General features: G+C 30.7%; 3 protein-coding genes across 5 annotated transcripts; 2 read left to right on the top strand and 1 right to left on the bottom strand.

Annotated features, from left to right (window-relative positions):
- The first annotated feature begins 456 nt into the window (after positions 1-456).
- Positions 457-1,725, top strand: LOC123014677 (retinol dehydrogenase 11-like). Of its 2 annotated transcripts, XM_044413903.1 has the most exons (5): positions 457-509; positions 595-715; positions 767-924; positions 974-1,477; positions 1,529-1,725. In XM_044413903.1, exons 2-5 carry the CDS (start codon positions 649-651, stop codon positions 1,694-1,696), a joined length of 897 nt encoding a protein of 298 aa, XP_044269838.1. In that variant the 5' UTR covers positions 457-509; positions 595-648; the 3' UTR covers positions 1,697-1,725. The 2 variants fall into 2 exon arrangements, with proteins under 2 accessions (XP_044269838.1, XP_044269837.1); XM_044413902.1 differs by having other exon boundaries at positions 595-924.
- LOC123014676 (sprouty-related, EVH1 domain-containing protein 2) lies at positions 1,715-18,306 on the bottom strand. Of its 2 annotated transcripts, XM_044413900.1 has the most exons (7): positions 18,155-18,306; positions 5,866-6,073; positions 5,635-5,803; positions 5,412-5,423; positions 4,214-4,284; positions 3,995-4,151; positions 1,715-3,720 (listed from the first exon to the last, which is right to left on the bottom strand). In XM_044413900.1, the coding sequence occupies exons 1-7, from the start codon at positions 18,172-18,174 to the stop codon at positions 3,197-3,199; spliced, it is 1,161 nt and encodes a 386-aa protein (XP_044269835.1). In that variant the 5' UTR covers positions 18,175-18,306; the 3' UTR covers positions 1,715-3,196. The 2 variants fall into 2 exon arrangements, with proteins under 2 accessions (XP_044269835.1, XP_044269836.1); XM_044413901.1 differs by lacking the exon at positions 5,412-5,423.
- A 1,904-nt stretch (positions 18,307-20,210) lies between these two features.
- Positions 20,211-24,601, top strand: LOC123014387 (RNA polymerase-associated protein Rtf1). Its single transcript, XM_044413469.1, has 8 exons — positions 20,211-20,384; positions 20,654-21,009; positions 21,069-21,442; positions 21,553-21,884; positions 23,387-23,599; positions 23,654-23,938; positions 23,999-24,218; positions 24,266-24,601. The coding sequence occupies exons 1-8, from the start codon at positions 20,313-20,315 to the stop codon at positions 24,364-24,366; spliced, it is 1,953 nt and encodes a 650-aa protein (XP_044269404.1). The 5' UTR covers positions 20,211-20,312; the 3' UTR covers positions 24,367-24,601.
- The last annotated feature ends 63 nt before the right edge of the window (positions 24,602-24,664 follow it).

Genomic DNA, 24,664 nt, shown 5'->3' on the forward strand with positions numbered 1-24,664 from the left:
AATGGCGGGATTGCCGATTTTCTCCAAAAAAATTTTTTTATTTTTACAAAATTTGTAATTAAGGATTTATCAATTCTAAGATGTATCTTGTACCTAAATGTCTAAGCATAAAATTTTGAAAACATCTTTCATATTAGTGCATTAGCGTATTGTTGGTTGCCTACTAATCTATCATTTAAAGAAAAACAATAGTATTATTATTTTCTAAAGGTTGTTCTCTCATTGCTGAAATTAAATCGAGTTATAGACATTCAAGCAAAGGACAGGATTTATGGAATGAAGCAAAATTTTTGTTTTTTATTTATGGCTCTTTACATTACGTTTTAAAAATCAAAAAAAAATAAGGAGTTTGAATGCAGTTCTTGTACGTTATTAAATAATAAATATCATTTTATTCAAAGTAAAAACAATTTTTATGTCTGAAAGTTACAGCTTTCTGTAATAAAACTATTGCCATCTATATGGTGCATGTCAAGTCTGCTCATGTGTCATATTGAGGTTATAAACAGGTATAAATAAACAAATCGAAAACTTTTCCGAAGCAGTTTTATAATCGAATGTCACGCGATTAATATTCACAAGCATGATTTGTAGGAATTTCAATTTATAGCGGCCAATGTTTTCATTTGTTTGTAAAGGGTTGAGAGAATGGTGCCCAAGTTTGTATTTTGTATAATTCCGGCCGTTTTGGCCCTCATTGGTATTAGAAAATTGCGTGAGCGTTCATGGGGCTATTGCAGAAATCGTGTCTCATTTGACAATAAAGTTGTAGTAATAACAGGTGCCAACAGTGGTATTGGGTTCGAAGTTGCCAAAGAACTGGCTTCAAGAAATGCCATGGTTGTCTTAGCTTGCCGAAAACTGAATTCAGCGAAAGAAGCAATTGAAAGGATTGAACAACAGTTTAAGAGAAAATTGAAAATGGTATTTGTCTCATGCCCTGATTAATTACGTAATAACTTTGTTTTACTAGAGAGCAATGGAGGTTGATTTGGCGTCTTTGCTATCAATCAAGCAGTTTGCCTCAAACGTACAAAAACTCTACCCAGAGATACACGTCCTAGTCAATAACGCTGGTATCGCATATCCAAAAACGGAGAAACATTTCACTAAAGATGGTTTTGAGATTCACTTTGGTGTCAATCATTTGGGTCACTTTTACTTAACAAACTTACTGTTAGATAAGTTGAAAAAATCAACATCTAGTCGCATCATAATTGTGACTTCCTCTTTACTTGAGAAGGGCACAATTGATTTAAAAAATTTGGAAAGTGGTAAAAACTTGTATGCCAATTCCAAGTTGGCTAACGCCTATTTCTGTAAAGAACTTTCAAAGAGAATCAAGGACACTGGGGTTAGTGTTTATGGTGTTTGTCCTGGTTGGGTTTACACAGCACTTTTCCGGCATTCTATCCGTTGGTATCACTACATTATGGTGGCCCCAATCGCATATTTCTTCATAAGGAGTCCAAAACAGGTGCGTTTACTGAAAAAAAAACAAACATTGTTTTAACAAATCTTGTTTAAGGGTGCCCAAACCGTGATTTATTGCGCATCTGAACCAGGAATTGAACCACAATCAGGATCGTTGTTCCGCAACTGTAGTTTATATAAATCTAAAGTAAATTTTGATGAAAATCTCGCTGTGCAACTTTGGAATGAATCTGATCGTTTGATAAACCAAAAAATAAAGTAGTCTGTGAATAAAAGAGAATTAGTAACATATTTTTTTATTATTATTCTTATATATTTAAAATATCATTCACACAATTCTGTTTCAATACAAGCCATACTTTAACATATATACAAATATTACACTGACCATTTAAAAACTATGTAATCAAGTTCTACTCGATTGCATATTTCACAACAAAGTGAATTTGTACAGGTAAAATATCGCAATCAAAAGTTATTGATTTCAACATTTTACATCTTCACGAACAACATATTCACAGAGCAACTATAACTTTCAGAAACATTAATAAAACTTTTCTGATTTAAAAGTAGCACAACATTATTTATAATAAATAGGAATTATCGAAAAAATTGTAATAAATTGAAGTGTGTTTATTTTTGTAAAAATGAACAACACCCACCCTGAGCCCTTGGGTAAGTGGAGTCAATTTTACAATAAAAATAATTTTTCGATAAGTTGCTTGTAAAACTGTTGTTAGTTTTTAAAATATATCTCTTTACACAATAAACAAATCGTTATAAACTTGTGTAACAATTCATAACGATTTGGTTATAATTTTTTTTCCATAATATTGGGACCCTGGACACATTTAACGTTAAATATATTACACATTATTGAAAAAATTTGAAATTTTAATAAAAATTTAGGAGAATGAAAACGTTATTAGGTATATCTTATAATCTGAAAACAAGCTTTAAACAAAATCGATTGTTCAATGCTTGTTTTTCGTGTGTTTAAAATACCGGTCAATGGTGACGGTATTATAATCTATGATATAAAACATTAATTTGTTTAGTGATATTTGACCAATGGATAGATATCTCACATCCTATCGTCAGTTTTCATCATCATTTTTGACTGCTTTTTTAATTGTATATTGTCATTACTATGATGCCTTTATTTACAAACTATCTTTACGTCAAATCGGCAGTACAACAGTACATTCTAGTACCATTCATGTAAAGTATCGACCATTCATAGGGTACATAGATTGGCGTTAAGTTCGTTAACATTTTTCTTCAAATTGATAAATGAAATGTAGTAAACATACACAAGGCCACAACATAATTTGGGATATAAATGCAAAATGACGATATCGAAAGAATATCAGGTTAAAAAACGTTCAACAGAGAGTAATGAGGACAGTTAAAAAATTTATAAATGAACAGTCTTGTAACATTACATTAAGTGTGGAGACACTTTGTTCATTTTCAGTGTTCACAACCCTTCTTGTTGAGCACTAAACTGTTTTTTAAACATCACTCGTTACTTTACGATATCAATTTTAAAGCTACTGGTAAAAGAACATATACTTCTCCAAGCAAAATAAAACTTGATTTGTCTAATACTATGAAATGCTTATATTAAATCACAGACATTTTTAATCTATATAATATGAAATCTGGATATTAAATAAATAAAAAAATTCCATATAAAAAATAAATTTGTATGCTTAAAGAGCAAGTAAAACTAATATCGTAAAATATAATGTGTTTTGGATCACATGCTGTGTCGGCCTCCGCACATGCCGCATCTGATGCCGCACCAATGACAGATCTTCAACGGAGGATAGAGCCACAGACACGGAACGAGTATAGATAAAACCGTCAGACAAATCCACCGTTTCGAGCAGTTCTCTTCGTTGGTGCACTCGCAGGGGTGCTGCGCGAAGTCGCCCTCCGCGTCTGCCGCACAATGATAACATATACACTGTGCACATCCGATGCAAGTGATCGTGTTTATCGATGATTTTATACAGTCCGGGGCGTATTCACAAGACCCTTTCGGGTTTTTGTCTTCAAAATACAACTCGTGGCAATGTCTACAGCGAATTTGAGTCTTTGGTGGCTTTTTCGGCTTGCCTTTCAACGGCAAAGGAGGCTGCTGAGCCGACAGTTCTGGACTGCATTTTTTCAAACTCGAACCGGATTCGCGACGCCCGATCGACACCTTGTGCTGCTCTTCCACCACGGGGTAGATGTACTCGTGGACCGCAGTCAATTGCACGTACGAATAGTTTTCTCCTGAGACAAAAATTACAAAGTTAACCCAAATATAACTATTTGCATACTTTGTTTACAACATTCAATGACAATTTTACTGGAACTTTAACGACTTCAGTCGTTTTTAAAAGGTGCAGCGGAATACGTTAATGTTTTCTAGACCAGATTGTATTGAAAATTGCCAGAAATATTTTGATATTTTTTATTTCACAAAAACTAAAGTTGAAAAAATAGCCTAACTTGTTATTTCTTATCAAAATAGTTTTTACAAAAAGAAAATCGTGCAATATTTTACCTTTGTCGCCACCTTTGATGGGATCAAAAGTGGGTTGCCGAGGTTCGAGAGGTTTGTCCCGCCCGATGTAGTTCACCCTTTGCAGGTGTTCAGTACCTTTCGAGCTTGAATCACTGGAACTGCGGGAATCTTTGGGTTCATGTGGAAGATTCAAAGTCTAATGGCCACAAATAAATTCCAGTTATTAAAGGATAATACGGAAATATGGAATATTTATACCATAAACACGTCGTCGTCCACATCTTTTGAATATTTTTGTAGCAGTGATGAAGGAGAAGTTTCGGCAAAACCTAAACGACAAAACAATCACGTTATGTAACGTCCGGTCAACGAATTGCTGAATTAATAAAATTCAATACAAACTAAAATAGTCTCGTTTTTTAAACATTTTTTTAATTGCGATATTAATCAATTTTTATTGTGTTATTGCTGATTAATTAACTATGTATCAAAGTATTAATTCATTTCCGGCCAATGAATTGAAGCTTTTCATTTATTCGGCCAACTTATGGTATTATCCGAGACCCCAACATTTAACAACACTTAACTGTAATTATTTCATTAGAAAAATGTTTCGGCGAAGAATGACCTATAAAGAAGATGTAAGTGAAGTTTACAAACATTGGTTTGCTGAGAAATAGAAAATTCTGAATAAAATTACGATCCTCTGTAATTAATTAAATAAAGAAAGAAGTTAACGCGGCAGCAATGCTACCTGTCACACATCATTCAACACATAATTGTGTAAAGTTCAGTTCTAAATAGAAAAATAAACGGTCTTGAATTTACAAATCTCTTTGAAAATAAGTGAAACTTTCGTAAGTTAAAATAACATCTGTCCAGAAATATATTTGGTTTTAATAAATACTCCTCTAAAGTTGATGGCAAATTATTGATATGACTTAATCATTTTGGGGCTATTAAACAAAAAAATAGTTGTTTCACCGTGGACCCTAAATAAAATGATTTCTGCACGTGTCAAACTTTTCGGTAAAAATCATAATCAAAAAAATCATAGCTGCATCAATGATCATGTGATTTCTCAAGTACATAATAGTATGATGATAATTTTTAATCGAGCACTAATATCTGAAAACGCATCAGGAGCTACTTTATTCTGGACGCAAAAACTATTTTCTTTATTAAAATTTGTAACTAAAGATAAATGCATTCTTTTTGTTTCGTCTAAAACAAATAAATATTATGGGGTTCCCTAAGTGGCTATTACTTGCACTATTTTCCATTTAAAAAGTGCCATTAATTACATAAAAAATTAATAATAATTAAAACACATAATTAGTTCAATAAATGAAAAATTACAATGGAAAATGGTCGACGTTTTGTTCCACTACTATTTAATGAGACATTTTATGAAGTAGTGTTCTGTGAGGATGAAGCGTGAAGTTATGACACTCACCATGTAGGAATCCCGTAGTAAGGAAGCAATGAAAAAGATGCAAATAGAGCAGATAAGAAATATTTCTTACATTCTATTTATTAAACTAGGATAGCGAACCTAAGTCAGTTCAGCTAGTTGTTTCAAACTGCTACAAAAATATCCTTTTGTATCAATTTGGAACAATTTCTTCATTGTCTCGCCTTTTACATCGAAAAAAAAAAAACGTAGGAAGTCCGCTTACCGTCCAGCAGTTCCTCTACGGCGGTTCGTACTCCTTTATCAAAAGCTCTAGCATCGGCAGCCGTCTGAAATGTGAGTCCAAATTTTTTGTCCCCTGTTTTCCAGTGATGAAAAGTTGGCATAACTTTGTTGTACTCAAAGTCTTTTTTGATGGTGCAACTTAATACAATCTAAAAAAGAAATAAACTTGTTTTTATCTTTCGTCTAGTTTTTCGAAAATAATGGTAATTACCGATTGATCACTTATCCTTTTTCCATAAATCAGGTAATCATGTTTGGGTTTACTCGAAGGATCAGGCCCAGGGGCGGTAGATGGGGAAGGCCGAGGCCTTTTTCTAACCGATACGTTACTGAGACCCCCACCTCCCAGCGGAACCCAGCCCCCTGAGCTGTCATCCCTTGACATCACCTGTGCACGCACGCGCACCAAGTAATTGCCACTAGAATAAAAAATTAAATTAAAAAAATAAGCCTAAGAAAAAAGAATAACTTTTGATTGCTTTTAAAAATTGTTTTTTTTAAGTAAATATCAGAATATAAAAATCTACTTGTACCGAGAATCGGAACGGAAAGAATCAATTAGGTTGGTCACTTATTAATAAATTTATTTTATAAAAAAGGTATGATTTAACATGGGTCAGTTCTCAGAACTAAACCAAATTCATTGAAAAATTATAAGCAACTGTAAAAGAAATTAGCAACAAATATCTTTTAAGTAATTCATAATTGAATCACTGACTTTAAAAACACCTAAGTGAGATGTGGAATCAATCTGTGTAATTATTATTATCGAAATTTGACGAAGATAAATGGCAACATCGCAGGTGCGTTTTTTTTTTTTTTAGATGAATAGGTCACAAACATTTAATTTCTGTGTAAAAGAATCTGTCTTACAACTGGGCTTTAGTGACAAATTAAAAAACGAAAAGTTAATGTCCCGAGTTACTTCCTGTATAAAAAAAGAATCTGTGTTATGAATGGACTTTTGTGACATTTTGAATATCAAGGAAATACTCCATCTCAATGAGGTCATGTTATTTGAAACGATTCAAAAGTATATTTACAGTGCAATTTCTGTATTTGTTTTAAAGAAAATTGCATGACCCTATGGAAGAACCAATCTGAATTTAGTATTTAATATGATTACCATAGCAACACAAAAATTTTCCGAAATTTTTTTAACTCATTATGTAGCTAAAATTAATAAGTGGAAATTTTTTTGACACGAAAACTAATCTCAAATATTTAATAAAACTTTATTTTAAACGACAAAAACTAAGACTTACTTACTTGAACTCGTGATGTCATGCAATTTTTATCCGAATACCCCTCGTACATTAATTGAATCCGGAAATTTTTCCTCGTGATTGGCAAAAATTTGTAATTAGCCCGAGTGTTAACACTAATTAATGAGGTTTTTGACAATGACTCGGAAAATTTCCGGAAACAATCTATGCACTCGGGACATTATAAGTGATAATTATTTGTCATTTTAAGATAAACAAAAAAAAATTGTAATATTTTGTGAAATGAAAAAATATTTTTTCAGTGTAAGAATTTGCAATACAAGTCTTAATAATTTCAATTAAAAAATGTTTTCGCTCCGAACTTTAAAAAAAAAAAAATCAAGTTAACAAACGATGCCGAAATATTGATTATTTTATTATTATAAAATAAAAATCATGTATTTTTTTTCAAAATTCGTCAAATTTCCGGAAACAATCAATGCACTAGGGACATTATAAGTGTTAATTATTTGTCATTTTAAGATAAACAAAAAAAAAATATGTAATATTTTTTTAAATAAAAAAATATTTTTTTAGTGCAAGAATTTGCAATGCAAGTCTTAATAATTTCAATTAAAAAATGTTTTCGCACCGAACTTTTTTTTCAGAAAAAATCAAATTAAACAAACGATGCCGAAATATGGATTACTTTATTATTATAAAAATCTTTTATGTATTTTTTTCAAAATTCGTCAACTTACGTATCTGATTTAAATTTCTGTAAAAAGTTGATTTAATAAACGATTATTATTGTTCTAATTAGAAATTTCAAATAATTTAGCTTAAAAAAGTGTAGATGCCACATCAAATGACACTTTAGCATTATTATCAATCTATATGTCATAGTATACTGACTTATTAGTAGACCTTAGTAAACATATCTTGCATGAAATTAGTTACTTGAATTCGAGTATTCTTAAAAAAGTCGCCACTGCTTAAAGATACTAGGAAAAAAAATCAAAATTTAAGATGTTTTTCATTAATAAAAAAATATAATTTCAATTAAAATACAATTTATTGATTGGAGATATACTTATTTAACACTGCAAAAAAACTGTGAAATTGCACTCGCTACAGCTATAAAATCTGTGGAAAAAATTATTCTTAAATATTGGGAGGTAACGTTTCCGTCACTATCCTAGGATTATTTCTTAATTACATCACACTGTATACATACAGGGTGAATATAAAGTATGATGGAACGAAGCGGTTTTAGTTTTAATCATTTGCCTCCAGAAAATAATAATTAATATAAATTAAAGTAATATAAAAAATGTGATGTTATTTTCAGAATGAAATTTTGTTTTGTTTTTGAGTTATGCGATTTTTTTTTGTCAAAATTGCAATTTTTTTGAAAAAATTAAACATAAAGCAGATAGTTGTAATCCTTAGAGTATAGCTTTTATGAGAAAAATGATTTTATAGTGGGTTGCCATTTAAAAAAATATTTTTTTTTGTAGAACTCAAAAACAGAAGGAAATTTCGAAAAATTTTATTCTTGTTAAATCATCACATTTTTATAGTACTTTATCACTCATCAATTAGTTTTTTCAAAAAATAAATAGTTTAAGCAAAAAACGTTTGGTTCATACTTTTTATTCACCTGGTATACAGAGTAAGTAGTTGTCTTTTCTATACTACAAGAAAATTTCACTGCACCTTTTCTTATCACAAACTTAAATTATTTGTATTTTTGCACATGATGTGTAGGTATAAGTATAAGGTTACAATTAGTTTTATTAATGTATGTTATTAACGCCGTTAAAGTATTTTCTATGAAAAGATCGAAACTTGTTGAACACCACTAAAATTGTTTGTATGAACTTTTCTGATCGGAAAAACTTTTGCAAACTTTCGACATCCCAACAACACGAAAAACTTACATGACGCCATGGATTTTCATTTCGGGATCATTTAACTGTACACTACAGGAGACCATGCATGCAGTTCAGGAGCACTTTTCCACCACGATTTTCCGACACATTCAAAAATACAGTCAATGACGATTTAACCAGCGCAGTATTGACGTCATACCTATTTTCTCCCCACCACAATTTTCCTTCTCCCCACCACATTTCCTTAGATTCAGCACGTGTTTTCCAATATAGGTAAATGGGTGGAAAGTTCAATGGCCGTGTACGAAGGAAAATTCGCATCAACGGGACGCTTTGCCCTTTGTTTTAATAAAATTTGCCCAGAAATGGACGGAAAAAGATAATATGTGACGTCATTGATGGTAGGATTAAAATAAATAACACACTAATAAAGAAATACATTTAATAAAATGGTACCTACTAATCTTTAAAAGCAAGTAATAAATAATAAAACAATGGATTCAAATTAGACTAATAACAGCTGTAAATGTATACCTATCAACCAAAATAATGCACTATACAAATTAGCAAAACAAAGTCCATATGAATATGATAATTTGTTTCTCAATTAATTAAGAAATTTGAATATAATGGTAGGAGTAACTTAATTATGGAAGTATGTATATTTTCTCACGACTATTCCAAAATTGTATTTTTGTCAGAGATTCAATGCAAATTTATTAGCCATTCTAGAATAAAATTATTGTTCAAGTTTGTTTATTTTTACCTGAGATTGACGCAAAAAGTGTCCTCATTAGGACTGTGTTGCATCAATTAATACTAGTTGTTATACTTGCGCCATAAATAAAAATTGTCACATCAAAATACAAGATAAACCGTATTTTTTTTTATTATTTATGACGTCAAAATAATCATTAGTTTTCACATGCATGATACTAATTTCAATTAATTATTTCTATTGATTTTAACATTTTCATTGGAATTAGGAACCATAATGCGATCTAAATTTTAATTTTAATTATACTCACAAAATAATCACTAATCTAAAAAATATTTCATAGAAAACAAATCCAAAATAGCGACCCCAAATACTACAGTTAGTTTACGTAATATCTTGTGACCTTTCTCTAAAAATTCAGTCGTTGTTCATAAGCATTTTTTATTTATATATTATATATTATTATTACATATTCAATATTTTATATATTATACATATAATGCCAATAAGCCAATAATATTGCACAACTTTTTTATTTAGTTTTATTGATAGATAATATTAAAATTTTACTGATGGATTCATTATTTTACTGCCATTTGGTCTGTGCAAAAATTATATTTTTTTAAAATGGGTGTGTAATGATCTAATGATGAAATTTGAAAAAATGTATGCCCAACAGCACATCAAAAATAAAACAAAAAACTGTTCTTAAGAAAACGCAAAAAAGTGTGATTTGTATTTGTAAGCTTATTGGAATTTTTTGTTGATCAGATGATGGTTTTATGATCGCAAAGTTAAAATTGCTAACAGATTTGTCATCAATTTATAATGATAACAAAAAAAAACAGAATGAAAATGTAGAGAAAAGCATCTATTCTTCTGACATCGTCTTCTTTAACAAAAATAATATGAAATGACAAAACAAGGCCAAATTATTTTAATAATATCTAGAATAATATTTTATATATACAATAATATTGTTTAAACTGTTTTTTTTTATTTAGATACATATTATACAGGCTGTTTGGAAAATGGCGCACCTCCGTGACACTGTATCATCGGGCGATGCCCTAGACAACAAGACAAATGTGGAAAAAAGTATCTATAAAAATTTCGAAGTTGAGAGTTTAAATTTTGCACTTTGACTGTATTTATTTTTGTTGGAAAAATAATTTTCCAAGTTTTTTTGCTCAGGCTATTAGAAGAAGTATCTTAAATTGTAACTCTGTTTAGTGTTATTTGTGGCTTTTATTGGCAAAATTTTTGTACTGTTACTAAATAATTATAAAAAACATGTACAAGATTATCAGTATCATTAAATAGACCCAAAAATATGTCAAACGTCAAAAAATATATGTCAAAATTTTTAATATTTTTTCAGTACTCTGGGGGACTACCCAATTACTCCTTTTCAAAGAAGTGCGCGAATTTTGAGACACCCCCTGTATGATGTTTAAAAAATATCTAGCAAAAATGTTTGGTAATTTGATAATTTAACATTTACAAATCTGTAAAAAGAAATTTTCCTACGACCCTAACAGAAAGTAAGAGTTTCTACCCTCAAAGTGGGAATAAATCTGGTGTTAGTTTAATTTATTTACAAAAGGCATTTAATTCATCGGTCCAAGTCATACCTTTCATCAGCCTAGACGCGTCACTGACGTATTACTCAGCTCAGTGACAGAAGAGAGTTTATTTAAAACTCACCTTTTCGGCAATAATTTCGCCGATGAACTTCAAAGATGACATTTGTGACGGGCGAATTGATTTAACGCGCTATCTACGTCATAAAAGGCTAACGTAACAAAGTCTTCTCACCCTAAATTATGCTAAAATGCAAACTCAGATTAAATTATAAGCTGGGAATAAATTCATACGTCAATTTAAACGTTTCCCATTAAATCAATATTGATATTGAACCGATTTATGTATCTGATACCTGTATTATTATTGTGTTCCTAAAATGTAGGTGAAACTGTGGAAAATAGGGGAGGTGATGACGTCAGCTCGGAAATTTCGAATAGACGATTCTGATTCGTGTGCATCCGAAAAGTGGTGGAAATTTAAATTTGCTGACATGAATTTCTCTGACGTCACTGTTGGAAGCAGGCTAAACTGGGGCTGCTGTGTTTGACCCAGAAGAAGGTATGAATGGTCCAACGGGAGGGCGACAACCCTTTGTAAATGGGTCATCCACCCTCCCGGAGATGCTATATTTAGCTCGGAATGTAGGGCAAATTTCATTCTTGTAATCCAAAATTCAATACACCCCAGAAATTATAACATTCATTAATCACCCCATTTATATAAGCTACCAAAATTAATTACACTATCAAAATAACAAACAACACCCAATTAATTTCTCCTTTTCATAAATTTATTATCAATGGCAACTTTTACGTGTTTCTCTCAAACTTAAATTAAAAAAATAAGATGAAAAAATGGGACAAGATTTATTTGCTCAATTTTAGCATTTTAAAAATAATTTTCGGTAATTGAAATACAATAAAATAATTAATAAAAGTTATCCCATCAAAGTGAAATATCAATAAACGTCCTTGCAGGTTGGAAGTAGGCCACGTGTGAAAGCAAAGTGGGGCGAATGACGTCAGAGATGACAAGGAGAAGTCTTCCTCTGTTCCCTGATTGGTCGACTGGGAGGAGGTTAAAGTTGGGGAAGTAAAGCTGGGAGCTTCTGTAAAGCGTCGACAACGTGCTTGGCTTGGTGGTGGGAGTAGTAAACAGAGAGAATCAAGTAAGCATTGAAATCCATGTGACCTATTTTGAGCATGAATGGCCATTGCAAAGGGTATCAACCCCCGGGAAAACGCTCAAATTAGGTCGAACTTTCCTTCCTGAACGGTCCTGGTCGAAATACAGTTCGCTGGCTATTTTTAGACATGAAAATCCTGTCTGATGCCTTATTTCCACCCCTAGCCAAAGCATGATGAATTTGGAAGCAGATACTCGTGTTGGCAGGGTTTTCTTTTGTAAACCTGTTTTTTTGAATGAATCTGGGGAAATGAATAAAAATTTGGATGTTTTTGAAGAGTTTCAATGAGGTTGCATGAGATATCTTAAAATAAAAATTAAATCTGAACGTTCCTGGGTGGAAATAATGAGAAATAAGTTGCTAAGTCGTATAAAAAGCGAGAAATAGTTATAAAAGTAAAAAATCACGATGGAAATAAGTTAATATAAATATCATTTTCAACATAGTTAATACAGTGAGCCGCAAAATTATGGAATAATCTTATTACAACTGAAAGTATTTTGCACAAACAGGTCAATTTTCTTACACAATACACAATACTCAACTTGATTTAAAATTTTACACTTATCGGTTTTTGAGTAATGACGTCATCGACATTTTTTAATGGAAAACCCTAACCTTTGTTTCAGGAGTGAAACAAATTAAGTTTTTTTTTGCTGATAATTTATTGCAGCAAAAATAATACAGGGTGTTTCACACAACTTTACGAGGCTTTCGCCTAATGTACGCACCCAAATATACAAAATTCACAAAACACTGGATACAAAAAATACACATCTAATTATTTAATTTTTGGAAACCCATGACAGTAGTTGTCAAACTACTATCCACTGTTTCATTAATAGTCATAAAGTGCAGTTTTTCAGAAACAATTATCATTACTTCTATCAAGAGACGGCATGAACATGATTCTAGTTTATCTATCTTAATTACTAACTAGTAAAAACGTTGTAATTTTTTAAAGGGTGAACAAACTAGAGAAGATTATTCAATTTCTCAAAATTTGTAATCGAGTTCGTATATGAATATGTATTATTGATTGCATCTTACAGGCGTAGGCCTCGTAAAATTACGTGAAACACCCTGTATAATGCAATAAGCTCATTAAAAAAATGTACTATTGAAAACAAAATACAATCTTTGGTAGTCATTTTTCTGTCATTTCAAAAAAAAATGTAAAACAACCATTAAGTTAACATTAATGACAATTTCAAATTTTTGGCTTTTCTCTTGTCAAAAATTGACCTTCCACCGTTCATTGCATTGTCTTGTGGAGGCCTTTCCAATTTTTCCTCCTTCAAATTTCTCATATTTCGGTATTTAACATTTTTCAATAATGAATTTCACTGCGACAATCAGTGACAATGATTGACAGTAGTAAAAAATAAGGTTAACCATCATAATGCTTGTTTTACAACTTTATGTCATTCAAGTGATTTTCACGACCAACTGTACAACACAGTAAAAAGTACATAATTATGTTGGTTAAAATTCATTCATTTATTTTTTTTTTCGAAAAAATTAAATTCTATTTAGATAAAAAAAAACTCAGTAGGTTTCAATAATAAATAAGTTTTGCAGAACAAAAAAACATATGTTATTCTTGAAAATCAATAACACTGTAGTATTTTATAAAGCTCCATACTTTTTATTTGTTCGCTTATTCGTTCAAATATCTATAGGAGTATTCTGTCTACTTTGCGTCTCCATCAAGTTTATCATCTAATAATTTAGGTTATTCTCCAAACTTTTAGGTTTAGGTTATTCTTAAACACCGTTGCAGTTTACAATTATTTTATTCACGGGCATTTAGCCCCAAAAACAAAATATTTCTGACTGACTATTAGAGATCCATAGCAACTGGAAAAAAATACATAAATTAGGGACCATCAATCGAAGACAGTTTTTAAAATAAATCTCTAAAATAACAATGACAACGATAAATATAATTTTTTTTTAACCTAATACTTGACCAAGCACCTGTAGAAAAGTTGGAATTAAAGCTAAAATAATACAGTAAAAAATCGAAATATTCACAACTAAACAAAACTAAAAAAATCGTTTAACAGAGTAGAATTCAGAAAACCCTAAAAATTTGTATACCCATGAGAATAACCAATAAAACCCACAAATTAATTTTTAATAGATCTAATAAATTTCGACGGGTTGACATAGAGAGATAATTCACCCGATTATCTTTCTTACTAAAATGTTTAAAAATTCAATTACTAGACAATTAGTAAATACTAAAACAAAAATTTAATAAGTAAAACCGACAAACCAGCTAATTTGGGTAGGCATATTGTACATAATATGTGATATTATAGTGATAATATGTGATACATCTATTTTTAAAATTTTATTAAGAACAAGTAATTGTCAATTTTGTGATCATGTAAATAAAACCTCGAACTAAATAATTTCTGACTTATAATTATAGATTTGCAGTGCTAGTTTCAAACTTCAATTCGACAGTTCACACAACTTGAAGAAAAAACAAACTTGATGGGAAAAAATTTGAAAACAAAAATGAGATTTTTAGTTTTACAACAAATTTTAATCTTTATCTTGTAAAGTTTTTCAATTTAAAATTCTTCATTACAGATCTATTATGGATTTGTTCGGAAAACTCTAAATACAAAACTATAAGTAAGAATGTTGTGGTTTCCCATTGTCAAATATGATTTTGGCACATGATACTGAGTCATCGCTTTGCAGATTAGTTGGCGATAAAAATTAGAACTAAATAAAGTTTCGATCAGCTGCTGTAGTGGTTTATCTAAAAAGTAAACTCACTACGGTGGTACCGCCATTTGTAATAAACTCAAAAAAACTATCGTTTACTTTGAGAGGAAAGCATAATGCACGCCCTTATCCGGAAAAGGTGGTACTTAGAGGAAGCTCATTAAATGGCACTTCCTTAGCTTGTACTGCACATTTACCACATCCTGTCACTTGAATTTTTGTGTGGGCTCCTTACAACGGTTCCGATTTCCTAAATTTTCAGATGCAAATTTATGCAACTGTAATTTTGCAAAAAGTGAATTTTTCATACTTTTGTTATTCAAACCCACTTTTTCTCATGTCAAACAATCGCAGAATTCTCATTATCCGGACCTAGTTTTCCTTTTATAAAAAAAGAAACATGATTCATGTATTCTCCCACGTGTTGGTAAATTGTTAAATTATGTACGTTTGTACAGTGTGTGCTAAAAGTAAACACAGTTGACCATTTTTCCTGGAATAATAAAGATAACGTAATAACCGACGTTGAATTTTTAATTCAGCCAATTTAATGCGTTTAAATTAAATTCGGCTTATTTACAAAATATTTTATCTAGTTGCACGGCATACACTTGCACTAGTTTCAGATTAGTTTTAAATTAATCTAAAAAACTCTTTTTTAGAGTAATTGGCAGCTTACTCATACAATTAAACAAATCGTACAATTAAAAATGTTGTATACATATAGTGAACATGACTCAGAAAAACAAACTCTAGTTCACAGAACCTCCAATAAATTAGAACTGTCAAAACAAGTAAGGTCATTTGTTTGTTAAGTCGAAAGTCAGACAACATTTAAAAATCATAATACGAGTATTTTAATTTCCCCTTGTATATTACAAGAGCTCAAATGAGTCAATGGGGAATTACCACAAAACAGGTCACAAACAATAAAAAATTTGGAAGTCAATTGTGGCTAGAAAAATATTTACAATTTGACAAAATAGGCATTGACCGCATTCTGTTAATGAAGATAATGAAAAAAAAAATTATTGATAAAAATGTGTCCAAAAATTGTTTAAAATCCAGTGTGACTAATTTAATAATTAACAAATAAAAGTCGAAGTAACTTTTGAGGAAGTTATTATTGAAAAATTATTTATTTCTTCATCGCGTTGGAAAATCAAAATTAAATTAGTTCGAACAAATTTCCTCGTAGAAAAGATCTGGTCAACATAGTCAAGCCGCCAAAAATAAAATTACCAGAAAATGTAGTGAATAAAAATAAAGACGTTTTACTTGTAGTCCATTCGAAACAACTACATACAGAAATTTTAATTCATGGTTAATAGAAACGAAAAAAAAAATAAAAAATGACATTCTTGAACATTAAATTTTCAATCAAAGCTTATCTGAACCACGATTTGTTTAAAACAGATTAACAATAGCACACAAAGTTGAAATTATGCGTTTTTTTAACATTTTGTATAATTCTAATATCTTAGCTCATGTCACAGTTTTGGCCCATCATGTTGCTGATTATATTTCCGCTACAATTGTGGTGTTGGTAGTTCTTTGATTAAAGAAATGTTATTTTTATGCACTAGAATTAGTTCCCAAAAATATATCATTTAACCACTAAAATAACAATCAAAATGTCACAAAAGTTTTTTTTGGGTTTAAAAATTTAAAGACAGATTGGTTATATTATCATATTGCTTTTTCTCTAAAATAATTGGTAACTGCAAACTTTAAACGTGTTTAATAAAATAACCCATGTTAACTTTTTTTTCTGCTATACGTAGCTAAATTGTCTATTGTTTTTAATAACAAAGGTATTAATCGAAGAAGTCTTACCCGGAACATTTTGTATATTTAACAATCCCATTCCAAAATATCCCCTAATTTATCATACAGAGTGTTTCACATTATTTTACGAGGCCTGCGCCACCCAAAATTACGACATTTTTAGTTAGTTAGATAAATAAACTTGAATCATATTTATGCCATCTTTTGATAGAACAAATGATAATTGTTTCTGAAAAACTGCAGTTTATGATTACTAATGAAACAGTAATTAGTTTGACAACTACAACTACTGTCATGGGTTTCCAAAAATTAAATAATTAGATGTGTATTTTTTGTATCTAGTGTTTTGTGACTTTGTATATTTGGGTGCGTACATTAGGTGCAAGCCTCGTAAAGTTGTGTGAAACACCCTGTATAAACAATGGTACATACAACATTTTTTAAGATATTTGCATAGATACACATGAAATGGTTGACAAACCAATTTTGTAATTTTCTCGGGTCGAGAAGTATTTGCAGGCATAAAGCTTATCGTCTAATGAATGAATTCGGTTTTTGAACCCATAATTTATGGATTCATCAACACTGGGGAATTTGTGGAACAGAAATATTAGAAAATCCCGGGTGAAGCAGACTACTGTGTGGTTTATCTTCAAGTGTTATTTAATTTAAAATATTAACTTTGTGGGTTTGGCGGCTCATTCGGTAATTAAAAGTAAATAAACACAGATAAGATAAGTGCCACTTACTATTTGATACTGTGGTAGTATTTCATTCATTAAATTAAAAAGTAATACGAGTAGGTGGGAATGAGCACCTTACCGCCCTTAGATAACAGTGGTGTTACGTGTCCTGCTGGTATACATTGCATGATCTGTGGTAAATGAAATAACAAAGTAAGGATGCAAAACAATTCTCTGATTATGAGAGTGATYATTTCGATGCTGGTTTTAWAAATAAATCGGTTCGAGTAAGAAATAGTTTCGGTGGAGATTATGCCGAACTTGTAGGCCTTCTTGGTGCAGCCTTTCATTCATTAGTTTTTGTAAAAGTCGTGTGGGTGTGGAAAACTATTACAAAAATAAATTGCGAAGTGAACGTACCCGATACAACGTATCCCAAGTAAACATTCATGAACAGTGCAAGTATGAATGGAACCATTGATTACTTTACAATGAATGATCATGTATAAGTTATGACATCAACAGATAAGGCAATGTGAATTGAAAAAACAGATTGAAAGAAACTGTGTGCTCGCAGTCATTTAATCGGTAATTAACTTGTGTTCCTTCTAAATATGATCAGTAAGAAAATGATGGCCGACTTAACATCCCCATAGCCCATCCCCATAATTGAGGGTTAAATATTGTACTCACTCCTCAAATGACTCGGTCATGATTCGTCGTGTGAAATATCCTAACGTTGAAAGTCCATGTTTTGTTTGACAACCACATTTTTGCACAACATCAAATCCAACTAAACAACACGGGGACAATCCATTGAACTAAATTAACGTTTGTCAGTTAGTCTGACATCTAATCTACTGCGCGCATGAGCGAAAAAGTGCGCCGATTTACTCTAGTACAAGTTTGAAAAAAGGCGCCAAAATGTAAATTATCTGTTAAACAATGTCAACATACATTTAAAAACTGAAAAATAGTTGATTATTTAAATAGATAATTTTTACGTTTGTTTAAAAATAGAACATTGTAAAACGGAATTAAAGCTATAAAGAATTACCTTTTTCTGATTTCTCACTTTATTTAGCTTTTTAATAACAAATTCATACTTTACTTTATAAGAATACTCAATTATAGTACTATATTTACATATTTGAGAAAAGACAACATGATTCACATAATTTTACGACAATGAGAAACATTAAATGCAACCAGTTATACATTTTTAACTTAAAACAATGAAAAGTAGTAAAAAAAACATATTCAAAACCTTTCGATTTTTTGCTACATAAACGCAATGAGCGGCATTTGCGTTTAAAATTTGTCTCTGTGTATTCATAAGAATACACTCAGTATTTTCAGAAATATTAAAAAACAAGCACTATTAAAACATAGAGTTATAGGTGAAGTTATAAGCCTCCAAATTGGATAATAGTACAGTTATTTATACAATGTATAGGTAGATTACAAAATGAAAAGTTGGGTATGCTACTTTTAAGTAAATTTTGGAAACAAAAAGAATTTAATATAACCTAAAAATTTATATGCTATGTAATAACTAATAAACCAAGAATACTTAGAATTTAAAAAATAATACATTTTATCTAAAAAACAATTAATTTCTATTCATAATCATAATTTAAGAAATATTTACTGTTGCACTCACACACTTCACTTTGCAGTAATTAAAAAAATAAAAAATTAAAACGCACTGACCTTATATGGTATCTTTTCTGCTACCATCTATAGCAATTCTCCTCTTCTTCATAGAACGGACCTACTGAAATAAAAAACACAAAATCAGTTCATTTTGTTATTGAATTAGTTAAAAATATTAAATACAATTCAATAAGTGTAATTTTTCTAAAAAATAAAAAAAGATTGTTGACTTACCCTTTAATCCAGATTCTTGTAGCACGATTGTCTCGCCCATTCCTTCAAAAACTTCTCCCATTGGCACTCACTAACCACTCAAAAAACGCACTAAATGTCTGTTAGGCACTCGAAAATACACAACACACACTCACTGTGTGTACAGCCCTCATTGTAACATAATTTTGCACTGAAAAGTCAAGTAACTAAAAATTAATTCTAATAATAATTATTATTATTTAAGTAACTCGTACGGGAGCTTGGCTAAGACTGACTCGTTATTGTAATAATTCACTGAAATACGACAAGATCCACAAAAACCCATTTCATAACAGTTCCGTTGTAAAAGGCATTTGTTCGGGATTGCGTAATCACGCCATTCGTAACGTCACAAAGTAATTCAAATATTACTCAATTCTAGTTATCTTCACCATGTTTTGCGCCTTATACACAGATTCAAATTACGCGATAATTCAGCACGTGTGCAAATAAAACACTAAAAAGCTACTTGTTGAGCACAAAGTATTTTATAATTAGGTAATTATTTAAGAATCTGTTATTAACAAACAAAATTGTGCAAAATTATGGCGGGAACAATTGGGAACAATCCAACATTCGGTTCGGCGAGACTTCAGGCACAAATTTTGTATCTTTTCTCTAATTTTTAACCGCATTAACGTTAAAATTATGAATTAAGTAATTTATTTTTAAGAAACAATATTTAATTTTTTTTATTATTAAAGTGTGATAATTTATAAAAAATACGTCTTCAAAGTGATTACTAATTTCGGTATAATACTTATTCGGTATAATCCTTGATTCTGCGCAATGTGTTTTCGGTTGCACGTGACTGAAGCGCTTGAAAAAGGAAAAAGAGAAATGAAAAATCGTAATGGTGGTGGCAGTTAGTGGTTGTGTTGTTGGATTTGGATTGAATTTAAATTTCTAAAGAAAAATTGATCATCCATTTTAAACTTCTAAGATGGGAAAACGTAAAAATCAAGCTTTAATTGACAGTGATTCAAGTAATGATTCAACTAGCGATTTAGATTCTGTAAGTGAAATTTTTGATCTGAAAAAATTCTAACCTATACCACACAATTTCAATTTTCATCCACAATTTGCAGTTTATTATATAAATCAATTTCACCATTTTATTTAGATTAAAAAACCTGCAGTGGACGTTTTGTTTAATTACAAATAGTAAAAATATTGCGCGTAAAGGTGCTACAGTTAGCTATTTTTGAATAACACTCATAGTTTAGGATAGTTGTTACTGTTTGTGTCTACAAGATGCTTAAATGATTTGATTTTTTGTTGTAGGAATTTTTGAATTTGGCTAAGAAAAAGAATAAGAAGAAGAAGTCACCAAGATCTAACTCAGATTCAGAATATGAGAGTAAATCTGATAGTGATGACGGTAGAAATAACAAGAAAGCTAAACGGGATGAGTCTTCGGACTCTGAATACGAAAAGAAGGACGATACAAAAAATACCTCAGAGCCTGAAGAAGGTGAAGTATCAGATTCATCAATATCAGATGAGGAATACAATGATGGATATGATGATCAACTTATGGGTGATGAAGAAGATAGAGCCCGGCTAGCTAGTTTGACAGAAAAAGAAAGAGAAACAGAAATTTTCAAAAGAATCGAACAACGAGAATTAATGAAAACACGGTAAGTTTCAACCTTGTAAAAGTTGTTTCACATTGATGATTTATAATTGCTTTATACAGATTTGAAATTGAGAAAAAGTTGAGGCAAGCAAAGAAAGCAGAAAGGGCAAGGGAGAAGCCACACAAGCACAAAGACAAAGAAAAGAACAGGGACCATAGTAAACTTCAGACAGATTTCAGTTCAATAGATCATAAAGAACGTAGCAAAGAAAGGAAGAAAAATATTGAGGAAAATCGTGGCAAAGTTGACAAACGTGTCAACGCCATGGCCGAACTGAAAGCGAGAAGAGAAGATAAGCAAAAACGAGAAGAAGCTGAAGAAAAACGTAAGGAAGAACAGAGGAAAAAAGAAGAGGAAGATGCTCTGCACACAAACAAAAGCGCTGTAAAACTAAAAGCTTCAGATATTTATTCAGATGACAGTGAAAGTGAAGGTAATTCAACTAACAACTATTGATTGCACTTTAGTTTTTCCGTTATTTAATCTCTTCTAAGTTTTTATTTAATAATGTTTTTTTGTTTTGTAAATTTAGGATTTTTACAGGAGGTAAAAGTTCACCTCAGCCACCAAGACAATCTGCGGGGTCTGCCAGATCTCGTTCTTCATCTAGTTCAAGTTCGAGTGATAATGAACAAGAAGAAGAGGAAAAACCGGCTTATGTACCTACAAAACTTGATATGAATAATATTCGGTTATCAAGGCACAAATTAGAAAGATTTGTACATATGCCGTTCTTCGATCGTATTGTTAAAGGATGTTACGTAAAAATTGGTATTGGGCAACATAATAATATGCCCGTCTATCGGGTAGCCGAAGTAATAAATGTATATGAAACTGCCAAGATTTACAATTTGGGCAATACCAGAACAAACAAGGTAATTGAGGGTTTGTGTTTGATATTTTTAAGATACAATATTGTACTTCAGTTTGTAACAATAGCTGGTAAAATGCATAATTAAGATGTTTAGCAGATTGTTATTTATAATACTGTCTTTTTATTATTTGTGAAGGGCAAAAGTAATTTCATACGAATTCTAAGTTTATTAACATTTCTGTCCACAGAAATATATTAATTAATAACAAAGTATCATAAAAAATCATGTAGTTTCTGCAAATATTTTTTATGTGAAGGCTATTTCAACTAATACTTTAGAAAATAATATTTCTGTTATTTACAAACAAAATCAGAATCACTAGTATTTTCTGTTGCAACTTTAATATTGCAGATTTCATTCTTTAGAAGCAAAAACACGTTGGAGACTTGTATTTTTCTATTCTAAAAAAGCGTGTACCATTATGAAACTACTAATAAAGAAATCATCGGTTTTTTTAGTATCTTTACAATAACTTTTCTAGATCAAAATACAAGTAGTTGTTCTTTATTACTGAAAAAATATGACGTCTAATTGTATCAACAATTCCATAGTTGGTTAATTAGGATGTTTATCAAAAATTTAACAGTACAAAGAAGTACATTTTTTTAAGAAGTTCATTAAGCAACAAAAGGTATATTAAAACCTTTATCACAATACAAAATTTTCAAAATAGAGTTGGGAAACAATGACATCACTTTTGTTTCTTTTTTTATGTAACTACTCGTATTTTAGTCTTAAACTTGAGATAATTCAGCGTCACTGATTGTTGAATTTTGAGGAAATTTAATCTAAACTGCCAGTTTCAACATTCTTATAATTTTTCGGCTAAGAGCTTTTCCGTTAAAATACTAAAAATAAATAAAATAAAATAATATAAAAAATGCTAAAATTAAATTAAAAATAAGTAATGTTATTACTAATAGAAGAGTATATGATTTATGTTTTCACCTCTTCGAAAGACAAACAGTTGTTAAAAATATCAAAAACAAACAAAAACAAGTGTCAAATTTTTCTTTAGATTTTGTGAATAATCGCAAATTAAATTTACAGAAAAATTAAGCTTGTTCTTGCATTTCTTATTCACGATGTACAGAGTGGTTATAAATGATTTTCATCTAGCCAGCTGTGAATTTTCCATGTAAAAAAAATGCCGCTTTACGAAAATAGGGGCATCTACTTGTTTTAACTCAAAATTAAAAAATCGTCGTTTACTAAGCGTCCACTTCGAAAATAGACTTCAATTATAAACTTGTTTTCTTCCCAAGTATACATCATTATCAATTATTATTGGAAATTAGTTGAAACAATAAAAGTTTAATTAACAACCATTTATTATTAAATAATAAGTGACACTAATGACAGAACTAGAGCTTTCAAAAAAGTAGAGCGGCACAAATAAAGTTACATGCAAATAATTCCAAAGCTGGCTAGATGAAAAACATTTATAACCACTCTGTATTATAAAATACTTGCATATTAACGCTTAAATGTTGTTTCCTTAGGGTTTACGAGTACGACATGGAAATCAGGAGCGAGTTTTTCGACTAGAATTTGTATCCAATCAAGAGTTCACAGAGACTGAGTATCACAAGTGGATAGAGGCCAGTACGGCTGCTGGTAATGCCTTACCAACAAAAGACCATGTTCAACAGAAACAAGCAGACATAAAGGAAGCCTTAAATTATGAATTTAACGAACAAGATATTGAACGAATCGTAAGTAACACGAGGACAAACAAACTTTTTTCTATTGTAACATTCAACTATTAGATACGAGAAAAAGAGAGGTTCAAGCCGAATCCTCATAATTATGCTATGCGCAAAACTCAACTGATGAAAGAAAGAGACTCAGCCCTGGCTCGCGGAGACGAAGATTTGGCTAGAGAACTAACCCAAAGGATCTCTGATTTAGAAGAAAGAGCTTCAGAATTGGACAAAATGAGGACATCGACAATTTCAAGTATCTCATACATCAACGACCGAAACAGAAAGAGGAACGTGGAAGAAGCCGAAAAGGCGATTATGGCTGAGGTTAAGGCAAATAAAGGCAAAAAGGTTTGATTTAATCACTTTAGAAGTTAAATTTGTATAACAATAACAATTTGTAATTTTTAGATTGATGATCCGTTTACTAGACGTTCAACAAAACCAAGAATGAATTTCAAAGCAGCTCCAGAAGAGAAAGCGGAAGTGGTGGTTGAGAAAAAGCCAGAGAAGGTCGCGGTGGAAGTGGAAAACCCGAAAGTACCAACTCAACCCGCTCAAGTTACTCAGGATGATCTTTTTTCTGCCCATGACTTTGATATTAAAATTGATTTAGATGTTCCTCTGCCAGGTACTAGTTTAAATTTAATTGAAGCTTTTCTAATGTGGAATTTTCAGTGGCTAGCGTAAATGTTACACCCAAAACAGTAACAAAGGACCTTGCACCCAGACGAAGCTTGAACTTGCAGGATTATAAGAAGAAGAGAGGACTTATATAGTATTTATTAATTTATTATATTTTTAAGGACAGAATAAATTTTAGACCTTAAATGTTATACTTAAATATTTTTTATTATTAATTACATTTTGTTTCGATCTAGTTGGAAACGCGTTGTATTATTTTACAATGATTCTTAAGGAATGAATTAATTCTGTACTTTAGTAGCCTGTTGTTAGATCTGTTTGTAATTACGAATTATTTCACAGATTTGAAATAATAGACAAACAAGGAATTCCAGTGTAATTTTATAATACCTAATCTTGCTCCCTCTGTTTTTGCAAATTACTGGGTATTAT

Source organism: Tribolium madens, unplaced genomic scaffold (genome assembly GCF_015345945.1).
Source record: "Tribolium madens isolate multiple individuals breed KSU strain unplaced genomic scaffold, Tmad_KSU_1.1 Scaffold_97;HRSCAF=244;Tcas5.2_LG3a, whole genome shotgun sequence".
Classification (NCBI taxonomy): Eukaryota; Metazoa; Arthropoda; class Insecta; order Coleoptera; family Tenebrionidae; genus Tribolium; species Tribolium madens.

What these genes read in the sequence shown, in the direction of transcription:
- LOC123014677 (XM_044413902.1), top strand. Translation starts at nt 649, where the DNA reads ATGGTGCCCAAGTTTGTATTTTGTATAATTCCGGCCGTTTTGGCCCTC. An exon ending in TTAAGAGAAAATTGAAAATG is followed by an intron (nt 925 to 973) that starts GTATTTGTCTCA and finishes TTGTTTTACTAG; the next exon opens with AGAGCAATGGAGGTTGATTT. An exon ending in TCATAAGGAGTCCAAAACAG is followed by an intron (nt 1,478 to 1,528) that starts GTGCGTTTACTG and finishes ATCTTGTTTAAG; the next exon opens with GGTGCCCAAACCGTGATTTA.
- LOC123014676 (XM_044413900.1), bottom strand. Translation starts at nt 18,174, where the DNA reads ATGACCGAGTCATTTGAGGA. An exon ending in ATGACCGAGTCATTTGAGGA is followed by an intron (nt 6,074 to 18,154) that starts GTGAGTACAATA and finishes TTTTTATTCTAG; the next exon opens with TGGCAATTACTTGGTGCGCG. An exon ending in AAAGGATAAGTGATCAATCG is followed by an intron (nt 5,804 to 5,865) that starts GTAATTACCATT and finishes TTTCTTTTTTAG; the next exon opens with ATTGTATTAAGTTGCACCAT.
- LOC123014387 (XM_044413469.1), top strand. Translation starts at nt 20,313, where the DNA reads ATGGGAAAACGTAAAAATCAAGCTTTAATTGACAGTGATTCAAGTAAT. An exon ending in CGAGAATTAATGAAAACACG is followed by an intron (nt 21,010 to 21,068) that starts GTAAGTTTCAAC and finishes TGCTTTATACAG; the next exon opens with ATTTGAAATTGAGAAAAAGT. An exon ending in AGGCAAATAAAGGCAAAAAG is followed by an intron (nt 23,939 to 23,998) that starts GTTTGATTTAAT and finishes TGTAATTTTTAG; the next exon opens with ATTGATGATCCGTTTACTAG.